At 45.2% G+C, this 16,334-nt stretch overlaps 2 protein-coding genes across 2 annotated transcripts; one reads left to right on the top strand and one right to left on the bottom strand.

Moving 5' to 3' along the window:
• Positions 1-500: 500 nt before the first annotated feature.
• Positions 501-5,458, bottom strand: LOC117313882 (HLA class II histocompatibility antigen, DO alpha chain). Its single transcript, XM_033864456.2, has 5 exons — positions 5,340-5,458; positions 3,928-4,176; positions 3,204-3,485; positions 2,970-3,105; positions 501-2,739 (listed from the first exon to the last, which is right to left on the bottom strand). The coding sequence occupies exons 1-5, from the start codon at positions 5,419-5,421 to the stop codon at positions 2,736-2,738; spliced, it is 753 nt and encodes a 250-aa protein (XP_033720347.1). The 5' UTR covers positions 5,422-5,458; the 3' UTR covers positions 501-2,735.
• Positions 5,459-11,156: 5,698 nt separating this feature from the next.
• LOC101333145 (HLA class II histocompatibility antigen, DP beta 1 chain-like) lies at positions 11,157-13,125 on the top strand (the record flags this gene model as incomplete). The annotated part of the gene is given in 4 exon segments (XM_033863698.1): positions 11,157-11,228; positions 11,867-11,943; positions 11,945-11,979; positions 12,845-13,125. Coding segments are annotated over 4 exon segments (465 nt in total), but the record flags the coding sequence as incomplete, so codon positions are not given.
• Between the last annotated feature and the right edge of the window lie 3,209 nt (positions 13,126-16,334).

The raw sequence follows: 16,334 nt of genomic DNA, 5'->3' as shown, positions 1-16,334 counted from the left end.
AAATAAATAAATTTATTTAGAAAAAGGAATGCAGGACAATTTTTTTTTTAATGAGAGACAATTTACTTTGAGACTAGAAGAAAAAAAAATGTGAGTGTGAAGGCAGATACATAAACCTAAAAGTTTTGGAATAGCTCCATATTCCTTCCAAATTGTTTCTAGTGATTTCTGGGTAATATATGCATAGTGAAAAAAAGCACACTTCTGGTCAAAAGAGGACACTTTTTTTTTCCTTAAGTATAGCTAATTAACAATGTTGTGCTAATTACTGCTGTAGAGCAAAGTGATTCAGTTGTACATATATATACATTCTTTTTTTAATATTCTTTTCCATTATGGTTTATCATAGGATATTGAATATAGTCCTCTGTGCTCTACAGTAGGACCTTGTTGTTTATCTATTCTATATATAAGAGTTTACATCTGCTAACCCCAAACTCCCACTCCATCCCTTCCCCAACAGCCCCGCCTTGGCAACCACCAGTCTGTTCAAGACAGGACACTTTTATGACTTTATTAAACATTAGGACAGAGATGAGAGAAACACGTTTCCAAGGATGCATCAAGTTAAGTTTTAAGTAAAAGATCAGCAGAGATCAGGGCACTATGGGGACAGACATCTCTTGCGGTGTCTTCTGAGATCTTTCTCTGAGAACGACCCGACTCCTCACCCCAGAGGTGGGTCTTGGTCCCCTGGTCACAGTACATTGGGCTGGGGTGGATACTTTCCCCAAGTTTGGGCAGTCGTTTGTTTTTTCAATGATTTAAAATTGTGACTGGGAGACACAGTCTGTGGGCGGCTAGAGCTGAGGTGACATACAAACACAGGACCTATAGGGTTGACATGTCGGCTGAAAAGGACAGTCAGTCCATAGGGAGAGAATATGGCTGACGTACCAAGGGATCTAGAAAACAGGGACCCTATGGCCCAGAGAGAGAGAGCAAGACGGACTGCTCTGCGTTCTGCTGACTCTTCCACTCTGAGTTCTGTTCCTTGCAGGGCCTGGCTCAAACCCACCCTTGGGTTCTGAATACCACTCTTGTGTCTTTATCGTAAATACCCTCTCCTTTTGTCTATAACCATTTTAATAGGGTTTCTGTGACTGGCAAGCAAAAACCTGGATTAGAACCATCTTCTCCCACTTCCATCCGAGTCCTCTTCTGGCCATCGATTTCCCCCCATTTATTCTCTCTTGGGAAATCCACAGAGTCCTCATAATCTCTTGGTTTCTCTCTTTTCCGGGACCAAATGCTCCCAGTTCCAACCCCCATCTTGCCCCTACTCACCTGTATCTTGCTCAACTTTTTCTTTTTTGGCTGTGTGGAACAGCACGTTCCCTAACCGGGGATTGAACCTGTGCCCCTGCATTAGAAGCACAGAGTTTTAACCACTGGGAAGTCCCTTCCTCAACTTTCATGCCCTAAAAAAAACAGGTTTTCCAGAAAGCCCTCCTGGACTACTCAGACCTCAGGGATCCTCTCTTCCAATGACCTCCAATAGCACCAGACTCTGTCCATGGGTCCCTGTTCCCAGACCACAGCCTGGGTCCAGGATGGCTTCATCGGCACCATCTAGAGCGTGTTAAAATATTACAGACTCCCCGTCACCACTCTCCCCAGCCCCGAGATTCTAATTCAGTTGATCTGGGAGAAGCCTGTACTTTTTAAAAGGCTCTCAAGTGACTCTTCTCTGTATTCCAGTTTGAAAACCATCAATCTGTACCACTCACTTGGTACTTGACATAAACTACTTTGTATAGTTAGTTACCACTTTGTGTGCATTTTAAATTTTGTTCACAGTAAAGTAAAACCTTCCAGCCCACAGATTTAGAGAGCATTCAGGTGGATCTCTCCTAGACCTTCCTCTTACCAGATACCTTGATGATCTACACTGCTACCCTCCTACCTGATATGATTGACCCCAGGCAGAAGATATGGCCATCCTACCCAAGCCTTGGGTCTCTTTGCCATGCTTGGGACTCTAGGGAATGTAGAAAAAGGAGATGACATTGTAGATCATGGCTGGATACCAACGGCCTCTTCATGACAGAGTAAATCTGGACAAGACTGAAATTTCCATGAACGTTTCCTCTCCTGGTGCCCTGTAGAACTGTCATTGGTTGTGGGGAGTTGCAATGAACAGGATACTCTGCATCCCTTTTGGGGCAAATCCGAATTCAGGATGTTGATTTCATGATGTCCATGTGAAACAGTCCGTTCACACGTGACACACAAGGGGACCCAAACTGATGAGTCAAATGGAGCAAGACGTAGCTAGACTGGCCCGGGAATGATTGTCAATCCCCAGTAGCAGGTGGTCATGCTCAGTAGTCATCCCCAGAAGTCCCCACTTCCAGATCCCAGCATCCCTTACACCCTGAAAGAATTGGCCAAGACCTGGTAAAATGAATACAGTGCAAACACTGTTTAAAATTTTACTGCTGCTAGCCAGGGCTTTGGGTAGAGCAAGAAAGTGTGTGTGTGTGTGTGTGTGTGTGTGTGTGTGTGTGTGTGTTTTGGGGGTGGGAAAGGGAACTCCTTGGTGCCCCACAAGTCCCTGCCTTGAGTACAGGAGCCAAAAAGGAGGAGACCTGTAGGACAGAGGTTGATCCCTTTCAAAGTCAGCACAGTGGGGATGAATGTGGTAGACTCTGACACTGAGCATCCAAGGGCTGTCAGACACTTGCCAGGAAGCCGTAGGGTGTCTCCCCTACCTGTTTCTCTCAGAAGGGCCATTACCTAAAGTAGCAAAAACCATATGACCAATGTTGTCCCAGCTCACACTTCTGGGATCCCATCTCTGCCCACCTCCCCCAAACCTGACACCCTCGCCTCACCTCTTCTCTTCTATTCCCTGCCTACCACTCGTCCCTGACCCCACCCCTCCCCACAGAATCTCTCATCCTCCACCCTAGTCCCATGCAGAGTCATCTGCTTTCCTCCCCACCAGACTCCCGGGTCCTGCGCACCTGGGGGTGCTGGACAGGCATGTGCCTGTGATGATGAGGATGACGCCCACGAGGAAGCCGGCCAGGCCGAGGGCCAGGCCGAGGGTGAAGACCAGGGTCTCTGTGGTGTCAGGCAGCAGGGTAGGCACCTGGGGCTCTGGGAGAGAAAGAGAGGGTCAGGGGGTCGGGCAAAGGGATTCCAGAGTGAAGGACACACGGGTGTGAGAAGGGGGGCCTGGGGAGGGGGCTTCGTACCCCAGTGCTTAAAGAGCGGCTGGTCCAGGCCCCAGTGCTCCACCTTGCAGTCATAGAAGTCATCCACCGAGGGCACGAAGGGCAAGTAGTGGAACTTCCGGAACAGATGGTTGGGCTGGGCATAGAAGCTGGTCTGGGCCACCCCCTCGGTGATGGTCTGACCGTTGCGCAGCCAGGTGATATTGATGACAGGGGGGAAGATGTTCTCCACGACGCAGATGAGGACGTTGGGCTGGCCCAGCTCCACGTGAGACTTGGGCAGCACAGTCACTCTTGGGGGCACTAGGAGGAACCAGGCCCTGAATCCCACAGGCTCAGCCCTCCAGCTGGGCCTTATCAGGGCTGGGATTGAAGGGTGTTTCCTCCTATTAGCTTTCCGAGAGCAGGGAATGGTCTAGGATGGTGACACCAGGACAGAAGCAGGGGGACAGAGGGATGAGAGACTGTGGAGGGCAGAGGGGGCCCCCGGGGGTCCTGTATCTGCCAGGTCCCTGATGGGGAGTACAGCGGGAGGGGTCATTTCTCAAGAGGAAGAGGTTGCGGAAGGAACCTGAGAAGATCCAGCACCTCCTGGGAAGGAAAGGGCCTGAGCACAACAGTCTCAGATTCCGAGAGTGGAGCCCAGGAGTCCATAGAGGCCTGTGAGGGGGAGAGGAGGCTTCTCTGGGCCTCCCCTGCCTGCCAGGGGCTTAGTGGAGGGGGGCACAGAGGAAAGGCCCGGTACCGTTGGCGGCTCTGGTACGGTTCGAGCGCTCCACCAAGACGTCCAGATGCGCTTTGATCATCGTGATACTGGCCAGCCCATGCTGCGGGTCAAAGTAGGCGAAGTTGCCAAATTCAGGCAGACGCCACACAGCCTCCCTCTTCTTCAGGTCCACAGAGAACAGCTGCTCTCCATCGAAATCGTAGGTGAACTGACCCGAGCCATCATAGGACTGGTAGAAGGCTGGTCCGTAGGAGCCCATGTGGTCAGCTGTATTGGGTGAGTTCAGGGGTCGGGGGAGAAAAGAAAAGGTATCAATCTCATCCATCAGATGTGATGTATTGAGTCTCTGAGCTGTGCCCCATCCTTGGTTCTGTGCGGGGGCAGAGTCCCGTTCTGACGCTGAGCTGGTCCTTGGAGAGTAGAAGGGTTGCCAAGGGACGGGAGGGAGAGGATGGAGGGCATGGGCACATCCCCTGCACACTGGCCAGCACAGAGTCATGGGTGCAGCCCGGCATACCGGGTTGGGAAGAAGAGAGGTTGCCTAAGCTCAGGCTTGGGATCCCCAGAGTTAAATCTTGGCTCTGATGGTCTGCCCCAGCTGTGCTACCAGGTCCTGTGTGTGAGATGAGAGGTGAGTAGGGGTGGGATGAGGAGAAAATAAGTAAGGTGAAGAGCATCCATGGAGCTTTGGGCACAGAGATGCAGTGCAAGAGGATGTGAGGGAAAACAGGTGATAGCGGGCAGGAGTAAGAAGATTTGTGACCAGAGCCTGAAGGGATAGAAAAAGGCAGCCCAAGGTATTGCAAAGAGCAGTGGAAAAGGAGTCAGAAGTTCAGGGTTCATGTCACAACTCTTCTGTCTCAGAGCATTATGATCAAATGTGTGTCTTCCCATGACTGAGGCTCAATTTTCTAGAAATTGGGAGTTAGGTGTTCGTTGATAAGATGGCTTTATAATTCTATGAAATTATTTGTGCAATGATCATGAGAAACCACCATGTGCCCAGCACGATACCAGGCCCCAAGGAAATACAGACAAACCAGCTGTGGACCCCGCACACAAGGAGCTCAAGTCTAGAGCAGGATAAAGACAGATAAACAGCTACCTATTGACCTGGTGATAAATACAGCAATAGAAAATGGGCTCGCCCGAAGCCAGGAAGTGGTACAGAAATCAGGATGCTGGGCAGCAGTAGGACGGAGGTTTGGGTCTCAGAGAGGAGGGAGGAATGAGGAGGCACCTGAATGTGATGCTGGGCTGAGCTGCACCTGTATTTTAGGTCCAGGACAGACCTGATAGAGGTGAGAGGGATGCGGGTAACAGAAGTTGCCCATAAACCAGAGGAAAGGAACTGTTCACTCTCTGTACCATCTGGCGTGTAACCCCACGCCCTTAATCTCCTCTCCTCACCCAGCACCCTCTGCACTCACCCTTGATGGCCCCAGCTTCCTGGGGGCTCAGGAGGGTCATCAAGGTGTGGAGTCCCAGGACCAGCCCCCCACTGAGGACCATTGTCCCTTGGTGCTTTAACCAAATAAGTCCCAGTCGGTGTGGAGGGTAAAGGAAGAGGGGGAAGGTAAAGAGGAAGAAACAGATTCTAGGATGAGGGAGCCCCCTGCTGTATTCAGCCAATCAGAGAAATTCTCTGCGTTAAATGTAGCTGTTGCTGGGGAAAGAAGTAGAGGAAAGAGCCTGGGTGAGAAGATGGAAGAATTCATTGGGCCCACGAGCACCAGGGAGGCTTGGTCCACAGGAAGCCAAAGGGATGGGAGGGGCTTAGATTAACTGTTTCTACATCCTCCAAGAAGGTATCCTGTGAAGGGAGAGGAAAGGCCATCAGAGCACCGCATAGCTGAGCTCAAACAAATCCTCTATCTTAATCCATGGTATAGGGACTCCTACTCGTCCTATACGTTTCTGTGGACCAATTTGGAGTTAAAAAATAAAATAAATTTGGGGATTCCTTGGCTGTCCAGTGGTTAGGACTCTATGCTTCCACTTCAGGGGACATAGGTTCAATCCCTGGTCAGGGAGCTAAGATCCTGCAAACTACATGGCATGGCCAAAAAAAAGGAAAGGGCTTCCCTGGTGGCGCAGTGGTTGAGAGTCCGCCTGCCGATGCAGGGGACACGGGTTCGTGCCCCGGTCCGGGAAGATCCCACATGCCGCGGAGCAGCTGCGCCCGTGAGCCATGGCCGCTGAGCCTGCGCGTCCAGAGCCTGTGCTCCACAACGAGAGAGGCCACAGCAGTGAGAGGCCCGTGTACCACAAAAAAAAAAAAAAAAATTTTTTTTTACTAAGAAACTTTAAAAGGGAAACACTGGCTACACAGTAGAAAAAATCTTTTAAATCTTTAAATCATGTTTTAAAATATTACTTTATTTCATTATGTGAGGAAAACTGTATAACTGTTAGAGATGTTTAGAGTGAAAAAGAGCCATAAGGAGTTCCAGTGGACCTTTCTGAGGAGGGCAGAGGGTGCTGGGTAACCTCCACGAGTCCCTCCATGTCCCCTATGCCCGTGTCTCAGCCTGGAGGTTGACCTGTGTGGACTGCATCACCCTTACTTTTGGCTTCTAATTGGGAGGCACTGGCAGAATTTAGTCTAAAGTAAAATATATATATATAAAGTTAACTGTCTATCCTGGTAAAGAGAAGTCTAACCAAATATCTGAAGGCAATGTGTCAAAAGTGATTGAATAAATGATTTTCAACTTGGAAGGGATCTAAGAAATCATCTGAGTCTGTGTTTCCAAACCTGGCCACACAGGAGGATCAGCCGCGAAGTGTGTTAAAAATACAGATTCCTGGGTTCCATCCTGACCTGAGTTAGAGTAACTTTTCCAAAGTAGGGCCAGGGGGCCTGCGTGTTTAGCATGCTCCCTAGATGATTCTCGGGCAGGCAGTCTATGGACTGCTTTTCGGCACAAAAAACAAACAAAAACCACCTGCTCTGATGCTCTTTCCTACACTGAGTGGCATTGATTTACAATATTGTGTTCGTTTCTGTTCTACAGCAAAGTGAATCAGTTATACATATACCTATCAACCCTTTTTTAGGTTCTTTTCCCATATAGGTTATTACAGAGTATTGAGTTCCCTGTGCTATACAATAGGTTCTTATTAGTTATCTATTTTATATATATTAGTGTGTATATGTCAATCCCAATCTCCCAATGTATCTCCCTCCTTCCCCCTTAGTAACCATAAGTCTGTTTTCTACATCTGTGACTCTATTTCTGTTTTGTAAATAAGTTCATTTATACCATTTTTTAGATTTCACACCTAAGTGATATCGTGATATTTGTCTTTCTCTGTATGAGTTACTTCACTCAGTATAACAATCTCTAGGTCCATCCATGTCATTGCAAATGGCATTATTTCATTCTTTTTTATGGCTGACTAGTATTCCTTTGTAGATATGTACCACAGCTTCTGCGTCCATTCATCCATCGATGGACATTTAGGCTGCTTCCATATCCTGGCTGTTGTAAATGGTACTGCAGTGAACATTGGGGTGCATGTGTTGTCTGTACCTCCCCCATCTTCCCTCTAACCAGATAAGCACCTTAGCATGCTTTCAAATACATTCAAATACTTCTCCTTCACCAAGGTATTTGATCAGTCTTACTTCCCATACCTTTTTGGCACCTCCTGAAATTTTCTCTTACTGGAATACTTCCTCCAAAAGTGTTTTCAGTGTATTTGTGGGCAAACCTTCTGAAGCTTTGTATGCTTGAGAACGTTTTTATTATATCATCACTTTGAATAACATTTAGCTGTTGTATTAAATTCTAAGTTTGACTTTTTTCTCTTTAATATTTTAAATAATATTATCCCAATGACTTTTTTGCATCCATTGTTGGCATTAGGAAGTCTGCTGTCAGTGTATCTCTCCAGAATCTTTTAGAATTCTCTCATTGTCTGCTATTGTAAAATTCGTTATATTGTACCTAAAATGGGTTTGTCCAGATCTTACTGTAGGATATTAAGGAGCCTCTTTATGTTTTAATTCTAAGAATTTGTCTCTTTTATTTCTGTAACTATTTCTCCTCTCTATTTTTATGAAATTCATATTACCCACATTGGGCACGTCTCTCTTTCATCTCTTTTGGCTTTTCTTCTCTGTTTTCAATTTCTTTATCCTTCCATCTTTTATTCTAAGAGAGCTCTGTAGCCTAGTACTCCAGCTTACTAACTGTTTTTCAGTTGTATCTCTCCCAATATTTATTCTCATTAATGTGGTTTTTCTTTTGAAAGAAAAAGCTATATATATATAGTTTGTTTGTTTTGTTTTGTTTTGTTTTTGTTTGGCGCGCCTCTTGGCTTGCGGGATCCTAATTCCCGGACCAGGAATCAAACCTGTGCCCCACCCCCCACCCCACCCCCGCAGTGGAAGCGCCGAGTCCTAACCACTGGACCACCAGGGAATTCCCGACTAGTATATATTTTTACACCTAGACCTTCTATATAGTTTTCCCTATATCCCCTAGGTTTTTTTCTTTTTACACAATAGCTTCTCTTATTTTTGTAAATGCATTGTTTATGCTCATTTTAAGTGGCTAGTCTATATTTACTAATACTTCTTTTAAGGACACCTGTTGTTTTTCTTTGGAGGTGGTGGTGCTCCCTGAACTGAGGGAGTTACTATTTTGGTAACTGTGAACCAGGACAGGACCAGAGGGTAAGTGAGAAACAGGAAATGGCCTCCTCCTCCGGCTGCCCCTTATATGTAATGTATAATAATATCATGACTTCAAGGTTCCTGTATCAAGTCCTCATAGCACCTCTTAATTTCTAGTTCCAAATCACCACCAAGACCATGTGTAAGAGAACAGTGAAGTAGTTTATGTTAAAATTCCCCAAATTCAGGCAGATACTCATCCGTATCTCCATACTTTGCTCTCGACCCTATGGGAGAGATCAGACCTTGATCCACAACTGCGATTCAGACATGAGTAAACTAGCTAACATGTTGGGGTCTCCAAAGGTGCTCACAGATGCCCCTGAAACAAGTTAGCAGGAATAAAGTAAAGCCTGGCCGGGTGGGGCGGGGCTGTCAGAAGAGTAGTGACTACAGTGCAATATGACGTCGTATCAAAGATGCCATTGAATCACTAAGGGCTTAACAACGTTTCTATGGGAAACGCCTGCAAAACTTTATGTCTACTGCAGAGAAAGACAAATATCATACGATATCGCTTATATGTGGAATCTAAAGAAATGATGCCAATGAACTTATTTACAAAACGTAAATAGACTCATAGAGTTAGAAAACTAACTTATGGTTACCAAAGGGGAGTGGGGGAGGGATAAATTAGGAGTTTGAGATTAAAATATACACACTACTATATATAAAATAGATAAACAACAAGGACCTACTGTATAGCACAGGGAACTATACTCAATATCTTGTAATAACCTATAACATTACAGAATGTAAAAAAAAAAGAATATATATATATATAACTGAATCGCTTTGCTATACCCCTGAAACTAACACAAAACTGTAAATCAACTATATTTCAATAAAAAATTTTAAAAAGTAGGTCTCCTAGAAGATGGGGCACCTAGAGTAGGAGGGGCACCCCGGGGGTCTAGAGGTGATCAGAATTCTGGGTGAAATAAAAGGGGTGTCAAAGGAGGTCGGCAGCAGCATAGAGACAATGTGAGGAATAGTTCAGAGTAAATCAGCCCTGTAGGGAACAGCAACCATCCTTGTTCCCTCCACCTCCTGCTCTCGGCTAGGGAAGGACGCAGGGCAGAGCGAACATTCTCAAGACTTACCTCCTGGCAGGTCACAGACTGCAGTATCCGCACCCACATTACGTGTCCGAGATACGTGCTACGAGGGACTTGAAATTATAGCGAGACCAGGGACAGGCCCTGGAGTCGCAAAGAAGGCACCAGAGATGTCCAGCTCTGACACACAGGTATTTATTGGTCTCTGGTATTTCTCAGGAAGGATGCTGTGTAGGAAGAAGTCCCAGAGGAGACCGGGGCTTATAGATCAGTGTGGGGATCACCTTGCCACCATACTTCAAATTTCAACATGTATTAAGTGCTTTCTATATGTCAGGCCCTTTGCAAGGGGCTAAGTGTGAGTGGAATCACAGATGGCCAGGATTTGGAGGAGTCTCTGGAGATGCCCATCATTGGTGCTGAGGAGCACAGAGATTCAAAGGGACTGGAGGTTTAAAGGAGATCTGACCAAAAAAAAAAAAAATTAGAATTCCCTGGCGATTCAGAAGTTAGGACTCTGCGCTTTCACTGCTGTGGCCCTGGGTTCAATCCCTGGTCGGGGAACTAAGATCCCGCAAGCTGTGCATGCAGACAATAAATAAATAAATACATAAAGTAGATCTGATGCTGGGGACTCCCCTCTGTCCTCTTCTGTCACAGAAAGGTTGTCACCTGCAGTAGGACAGTGTGGTTAGGACTCCCCGGTTAGCAGTGCATCCTTCATTCCTTTACACCTGCTCCCTTCTATTTCTCCCCTCACAGGCCCCTAAGGAGATGATGATCTTTCCAGCAGATGAGGACCAGTGAGAAGTCAAGAGATACCCTAAGGAGATGTCATGTCACTCTCTCCATCTCTCTCCACCTGTCCACCTGCTTGTTTTCCTCTTAGACCTGAAGGTTCTCTAGGGTAGGGCTGTTTATGATTAATGCTGGAAAGGACCTCAGAGATGATTTAGTTAAATCCTCCATTTATGGGGTAGGAAAACTTTGGACCAGGGGGGTTCTGTGATTTCTCCAAGGTCACATGACTGAGTCCAAGAACATTGTATATTCTATCATTTCACACTGGGAGGTGATGGGTTTAGGGGTAGTCATCAAAATACCTTTACGTCAACAGGAATAACACTGAATTGATGTGTCAATGCCTTGAGAGAGAACTGCACAGAGGCTGGGGGTGAGGTGAGGGGATAGAGAGAAAACACTGAACACAAAGTAATAATTGTGACTCTGCTCTGGACAGAAGGCAGAGGGAGGTCTCTGAGTTCTCCAATCAGACACTCTGCTGAAGGAGGATGGAGACTTAGGAGAAAAGAGGCAAAAGACCACTATGTGGTCCTGGATGCAGCCACTCGACGTCACAGGGAAACTGGGCAGAGTCTCTTGGGGGCATGGTAGCCTCTCCCAGCCCAGCTCTGCCTGTTCTCTACCTTCCACAGAGCTGTACGTGTACAGAGGAGGAGTGACTGCTACTGGGAGTGATGGACCGCTACTGGAAGTGATACCTTTATAACAGAGTGGTGTACATCCAGTTTGACAGTGCCGTGGGGGCATTTGTGGCTGTGACCAAGATGGAACACATCACTGCATGTTTACAGCAGAGCTTTTTACAATAGCCAAGACTTGGAAGCAACCTAAATGTCCATTGACAGATGAATAGATAAAGAAGATGTGGTATATATAAAATGGAATATTACTCAGCCGTTAAAAAGGATGAAATAATGCCATTTACAGCAACGTGGATGGACCTAGAGATTATCATACTAAGTGAAGTAAGTCAGACAGAGAAAGACAAATACCATTTGATATTGCTTATATGTGGAATCTAAAAATAATAATACAAATGAACTTATTTATAAAATAGAAACAGACTTAGAGAACTAACTTATGGTTACTGGGGGGGAAGGGGGCGGGGAGGGATAGATCAGGAGTTTGGGATTGACATGTACACACTGGTATATTTAAAATAGATAACCAACAAGGACCTACTATATAGAACAAAGGACTCTGCTCAGTACTCTGTAATAACCCAAATGGGAAAAGAATGTGAAAAAGAATAGATACATGTATACGTATAACTGAAAGAAAATAATGGAAAAGAATATGCAAAAGGATATATATGTATAACTAAGTCACTTTGCTGTACAGCAGAAATTAACACAACATTGTAAATCAACTGTACTTCAATAAAATGTTTTTAAATGTAAAAAAAGAAAACCCTGCCAAGATTTGGAACATCCAGAGGGAGTTCCTGGGACTGAGACAGAGCGCGGTGGACTTGCTGTGCAGACAGACTACACATGGACAACGGTTTCACCCTGAAGCACAGAGGTGAAAGGATGGGTGGGAGAGAGAAGACCCTGGAAGGGGTGGGCTCGGGCAGCAGAGGAGGGAAGCACTCTCCATCCCATCTCCGAGCTCAGTGGGACCCAGGCTGGGTGGCCTGAGTCCAGAAGGCTTCACAGTGCACGGGGGCCAGACCAGCATGGGAAAAGGCCAGACCCCCTGCTAATTAAACACACAAAAAATATTGGGTTTGTGGTTCTTGCTACAATTTTCTTTTTTTTTGGAGTTGGGGGGAGGTGGGTAGAGGAGACCAGGAAACATACATTAAATGTAGAATGAATCAAGCTACTTCTTTTCTTCTCTTTTTCTAATGAGGATTATCAGACCAAGAGATCAAAAGAATGCTATTGGCTGAATATATTCTGATTCTAAGGTCATGTCCCTTTGAACAAGATAGGAAAATGTCAATTTAGGTAGCTTCACCACTGGTTCAACATTTCTGTTCAAAGAATATTAGTTACCAGACTATACGTTTCTGGTGAAGGTGTTATAGAAAGTATTATAGTGCTGACTTTGGCCCTCTCCTGTTCCTCTCTGCTCTCTCTTCATTGTGTCTGACAAGGCCCTTCTTGGAAAAATTGAATGTTTTACTCTGTTTTTCCTACTCTGTCCCCCATCTTCTGCCTCCAAATAGCTTAATGGATGATATATTCATCTTTAAAATCTAAAAGTCAATTTGGCTTAAAAATGGTGAATCACTGTATTGTACAACTGTAACTTATGTAATCTTGTACGTTAACCATACTTCAATTTAGATTTTTTTAAAAATGTCAATTTGGCAAGAAAATCACTCAACGCACTGCATTAGCTATCTCCATGGTCATAACGAGATTCTTTCCCGCACTCCTACTCCAACCTAAAGTGAACGTCTCCCCCTCCAAGAAAGAGCCCTTGCAAGCACACCACCTGCTCGTCTGCCATGTGACTGATTTCTATCCAGGCCACGTGCAAGTCCGCTGGTTCCTGAATGGACAGAAGAAGACAGCTGGGGTTGTGTCCATCCACCTGATCAATGGTGGAGACTGGACCTCCCAGCTCCTGGTGATGCTGGAAATGACCCGTCAGCAGGGAGACGTCTACCCCTGCCACGTGGAGCACCCCAGTCTGGACAGACCTGTCACCGTGAAGTGAGTTACTCCCTTATGACCCTCTGGACTCCAAGCTCTGGGGTCCACTCACTACGCCTCGGGGCCACACCACCCTGTGTTTTTCCTCCTCAACTCCCTGTGGTCTGGGCCGGGAGCAAAGGAGAGCTGGTGACCCTAGTGTGCGTTTATCCCTGCCCTGGGAAATCCTAAAGACTCTCTCCTTGTTAGAAAACCTCAGAAAGTAACCACCTTCGTGACTGGCCCTCAGACATGGGAACCAGCCTCTCCCCCCGATCTCCCTTCAGCCCCTGAAGCTGGGACCTGACGGGCTGACATTGGCTCCTGTGGAAGTCTCCACTCCAAGATCCAGAACTTTGGGAGTGATTGCCACATTTTTAAAATTAATTTTTATTGGAGTATAGTTGATTTACAATGTTGTGTTCGTTTCTGCTGACAACAAACTGAATCGATTGTGCATATACATATATCCACTCTTATTTAGGTTCTTTTCCCATATAGATCATTACAGGGTATTGAGTAGAGTTCCCTGTGCTGTACAGTAGTCCCTTAATAGTTATCTATTTTATATATAGTAGCGTGTATATGTCAATCCCAATCTCCCAATTTATCCCTCCCTCCCTTTCCCCCTTGGTAACCATAAGTTTGTTTTCTACACCTGTGACTCTATTTCTGTTTTGTAGCCACATTTTTAAACTTAGTTTAAAAATCATTTTGACTATGCTAACACATATATATGGAATTTAAGGGAAAAAATGTCATGAAGAACCTAGGGGTAAGACAGGAATAAAGACACAGACCTACTAGAGAATGGACTTGAGGATATGGGGAGGGGGAAGGGTAAGCTGTGACAAAGCGAGAGAGAGGCATGGACATATATACACTACCAAACGTAAAATAGATAGCTAGTGGGAAGCAGCCGCATAGCACAGGGAGATCAGCTCGGTGGTTTGTGACCGCCTGGAGGGGTGGGATAGGGAGGGTGGGAGGGAGGGAGACGCAAGACGGAAGAGATATGAGAACATATGAATATGTATAACTGATTCACTTTGTTATAAAGCAGAAACTAACACACCATTGTAAAGCAATTATACCCCAATAAAGATGTTAAAAAAATCATTTTGACTGTTACCTTAGAATACTGAACATTCCATCCTCTGCTTATAAGCAGAACCAATAGATTAATATAGGGTTTGACAAAAAGAAGATGGTCTCCCTGACTTTCTGTTTGGCCAAGAATTCCTTCTAATGTGGTGTAATCAGACTGCAGTCATAAAGCTGTAAGTTAACTCAGGATTCTAACCATCAAATCAGGTTTTGAAGCTTGTCCTAGTGGGGGTAGAGGGTTGTCACAAGGAAACATGGAAGTTAAATGATTTAGTACTTCTTTCCTTTCCCTGTTTTATTGGACAACTATGGGAAACTAAAACTGTGGATGGGAGAGGGAAGGACTGGGAGTCTGGGATGAGCAGATGTAAACTATTATATACAGGATGGATAAACAACAAGGTCCTACTGTATAGCACAGGGAACTATATTCAATATCTTGGATAAACCATAATGGAAAAGAATATGAAAAAGAATATATATATGTATAGCTGAATCACTTTGCTGTACAGCAGAGATTAACACAACATTGTAAATCAACTATACTTCAATAAAAAATAATAAAATTAGGGTCTTCCCTGGCTGTCCAGTGGTTAAGACTCTGTGCTCCCAATGCAGGGGGCACAGGTTTGATCCCTGGTCAGAGAACTAAGATCCCACATGCCACACGATGTGGCCAAAATAATAATAATAGTAAATACATAAATAAATAAAAAGTAAAAAAAATTTTTTTAATAAATACAAAACTTTAAGAAAAATAAATAAAACTGTGGGGTAATTTTTATGAGAAATAGTCTAAGATTTGAGGGAAAAGTCAGATTATCCATTGCCAAGAATCTGAATTTTACATGTTCTGTAAAGCTAGAGAATGTTCAATAGGCTCCCATCTCCACCTAGTGGCCAACAGTGGGATTTAGCCTTGGAACAAGAAATCAAGGGATTTGTGAACAATTTGTTGGAATACGCCAACGTTTTTTTTTAATATATATACATTTTTAAATTTATTTGGCTGCGTTTGGTCTTCATTGCTGCGCGCAGGCTTTCTCTAGTTGCGGTGAGCAGGGGCTACTCTTCTTTGTGGTGGCTTCTCTTGTTGCAGAGCACCGGATCTAGGAGCGCGGCTTCAGTAGTTGTGGCTTGCAGGCTCTAGAGCGCAGGTTCCGTAGTTGTGGCGCACGGGCTTAGTTGCTCCACAGCATGTGAGGTCTTCCCAGACCAGGGCTGCATTGGCAGGTGGATTCTTAACCACTGCACCACCAGGGAAGTCCCACTCCAACATTCTTTACAAAAAAGTTAGAGAAAAGGTTACATATATAAAAGTCAGGGTAGGGACTTCCCTGGTGGTGCAGTGGTTAAGAATCCGCCTGCCAATGCAGCGGACGCGGTTCAAGCCCTGGTCTGGGAAGACCTCACATGCTGCGGAGCAACTAAGCCCGTGCGCCACAACTACTGAAGCCCACCTGCCCTAGAGCCCATGCTCTGCAACAAGAGAAGCCACCGCAATGAGAAGCCCCCTCACCGCAACGAAGAGTAGACCCTGCTCGCCGCAACGAAGACCCAACGCAGCCAAAAGTTTAAAAAAAAAAAAGTCGGGATAAATATGGCCAAATGTAGAGGCTTTGGCAGCACCAGCGCTTCTGCAGTTTGGCTGTGCCTCGGACAGCAGCCATGAAAATATACTAATCATTGCTCTGTTGCAATATTTATATTTTTGTTAAATAATTGAACATAAAGAAATATACCAACAGAAGGCAACCCTTCAAAATTAACTTTAGAAAGAAGAAGGTCTACAGAAGTAGAGAGTCATAGTATCTATAAAGTGAGTGTGCTCATCAGAGAACATCTAGAGCAGCCCTGCCCAGTAGACCTTTCTGCTTTGATGGAAATGTTTATATCTGAGCTGCCCAGTAGAGCAGCCACTAGCCACATGTACTCTTGAGCACTGAAAATGCCCTTGGCTGGTGCAACCAATGGGCTGAAATTTTCATTTAATTCTAAACTAGTTAAATTTAAATTATAGCCATATGTGACTAGTGGCTACCATATTGGACAGGCACAGTTTACAATCTTTCTCTTAAAAACATGTAGGCCCTCTCTTAGTAGCCTTTACTGGAGGCTGTAGGATAA

Source organism: Tursiops truncatus, chromosome 10 (genome assembly GCF_011762595.2).
Source record: "Tursiops truncatus isolate mTurTru1 chromosome 10, mTurTru1.mat.Y, whole genome shotgun sequence".
Lineage (NCBI taxonomy): Eukaryota > Metazoa > Chordata > Mammalia > Artiodactyla > Delphinidae > Tursiops > Tursiops truncatus.
This window is presented reverse-complemented; position numbering and strand designations above follow the sequence as displayed.

What these genes read in the sequence shown, in the direction of transcription:
- LOC117313882 (XM_033864456.2), bottom strand. Translation starts at nt 5,421, where the DNA reads ATGGTCCTCAGTGGGGGGCTGGTCCTGGGACTCCACACCTTGATGACC. An exon ending in GGAAGCTGGGGCCATCAAGG is followed by an intron (nt 4,177 to 5,339) that starts GTGAGTGCAGAG and finishes CACCCAATACAG; the next exon opens with CTGACCACATGGGCTCCTAC. An exon ending in CCGTACCAGAGCCGCCAACG is followed by an intron (nt 3,486 to 3,927) that starts GTACCGGGCCTT and finishes GGTTCCTCCTAG; the next exon opens with TGCCCCCAAGAGTGACTGTG.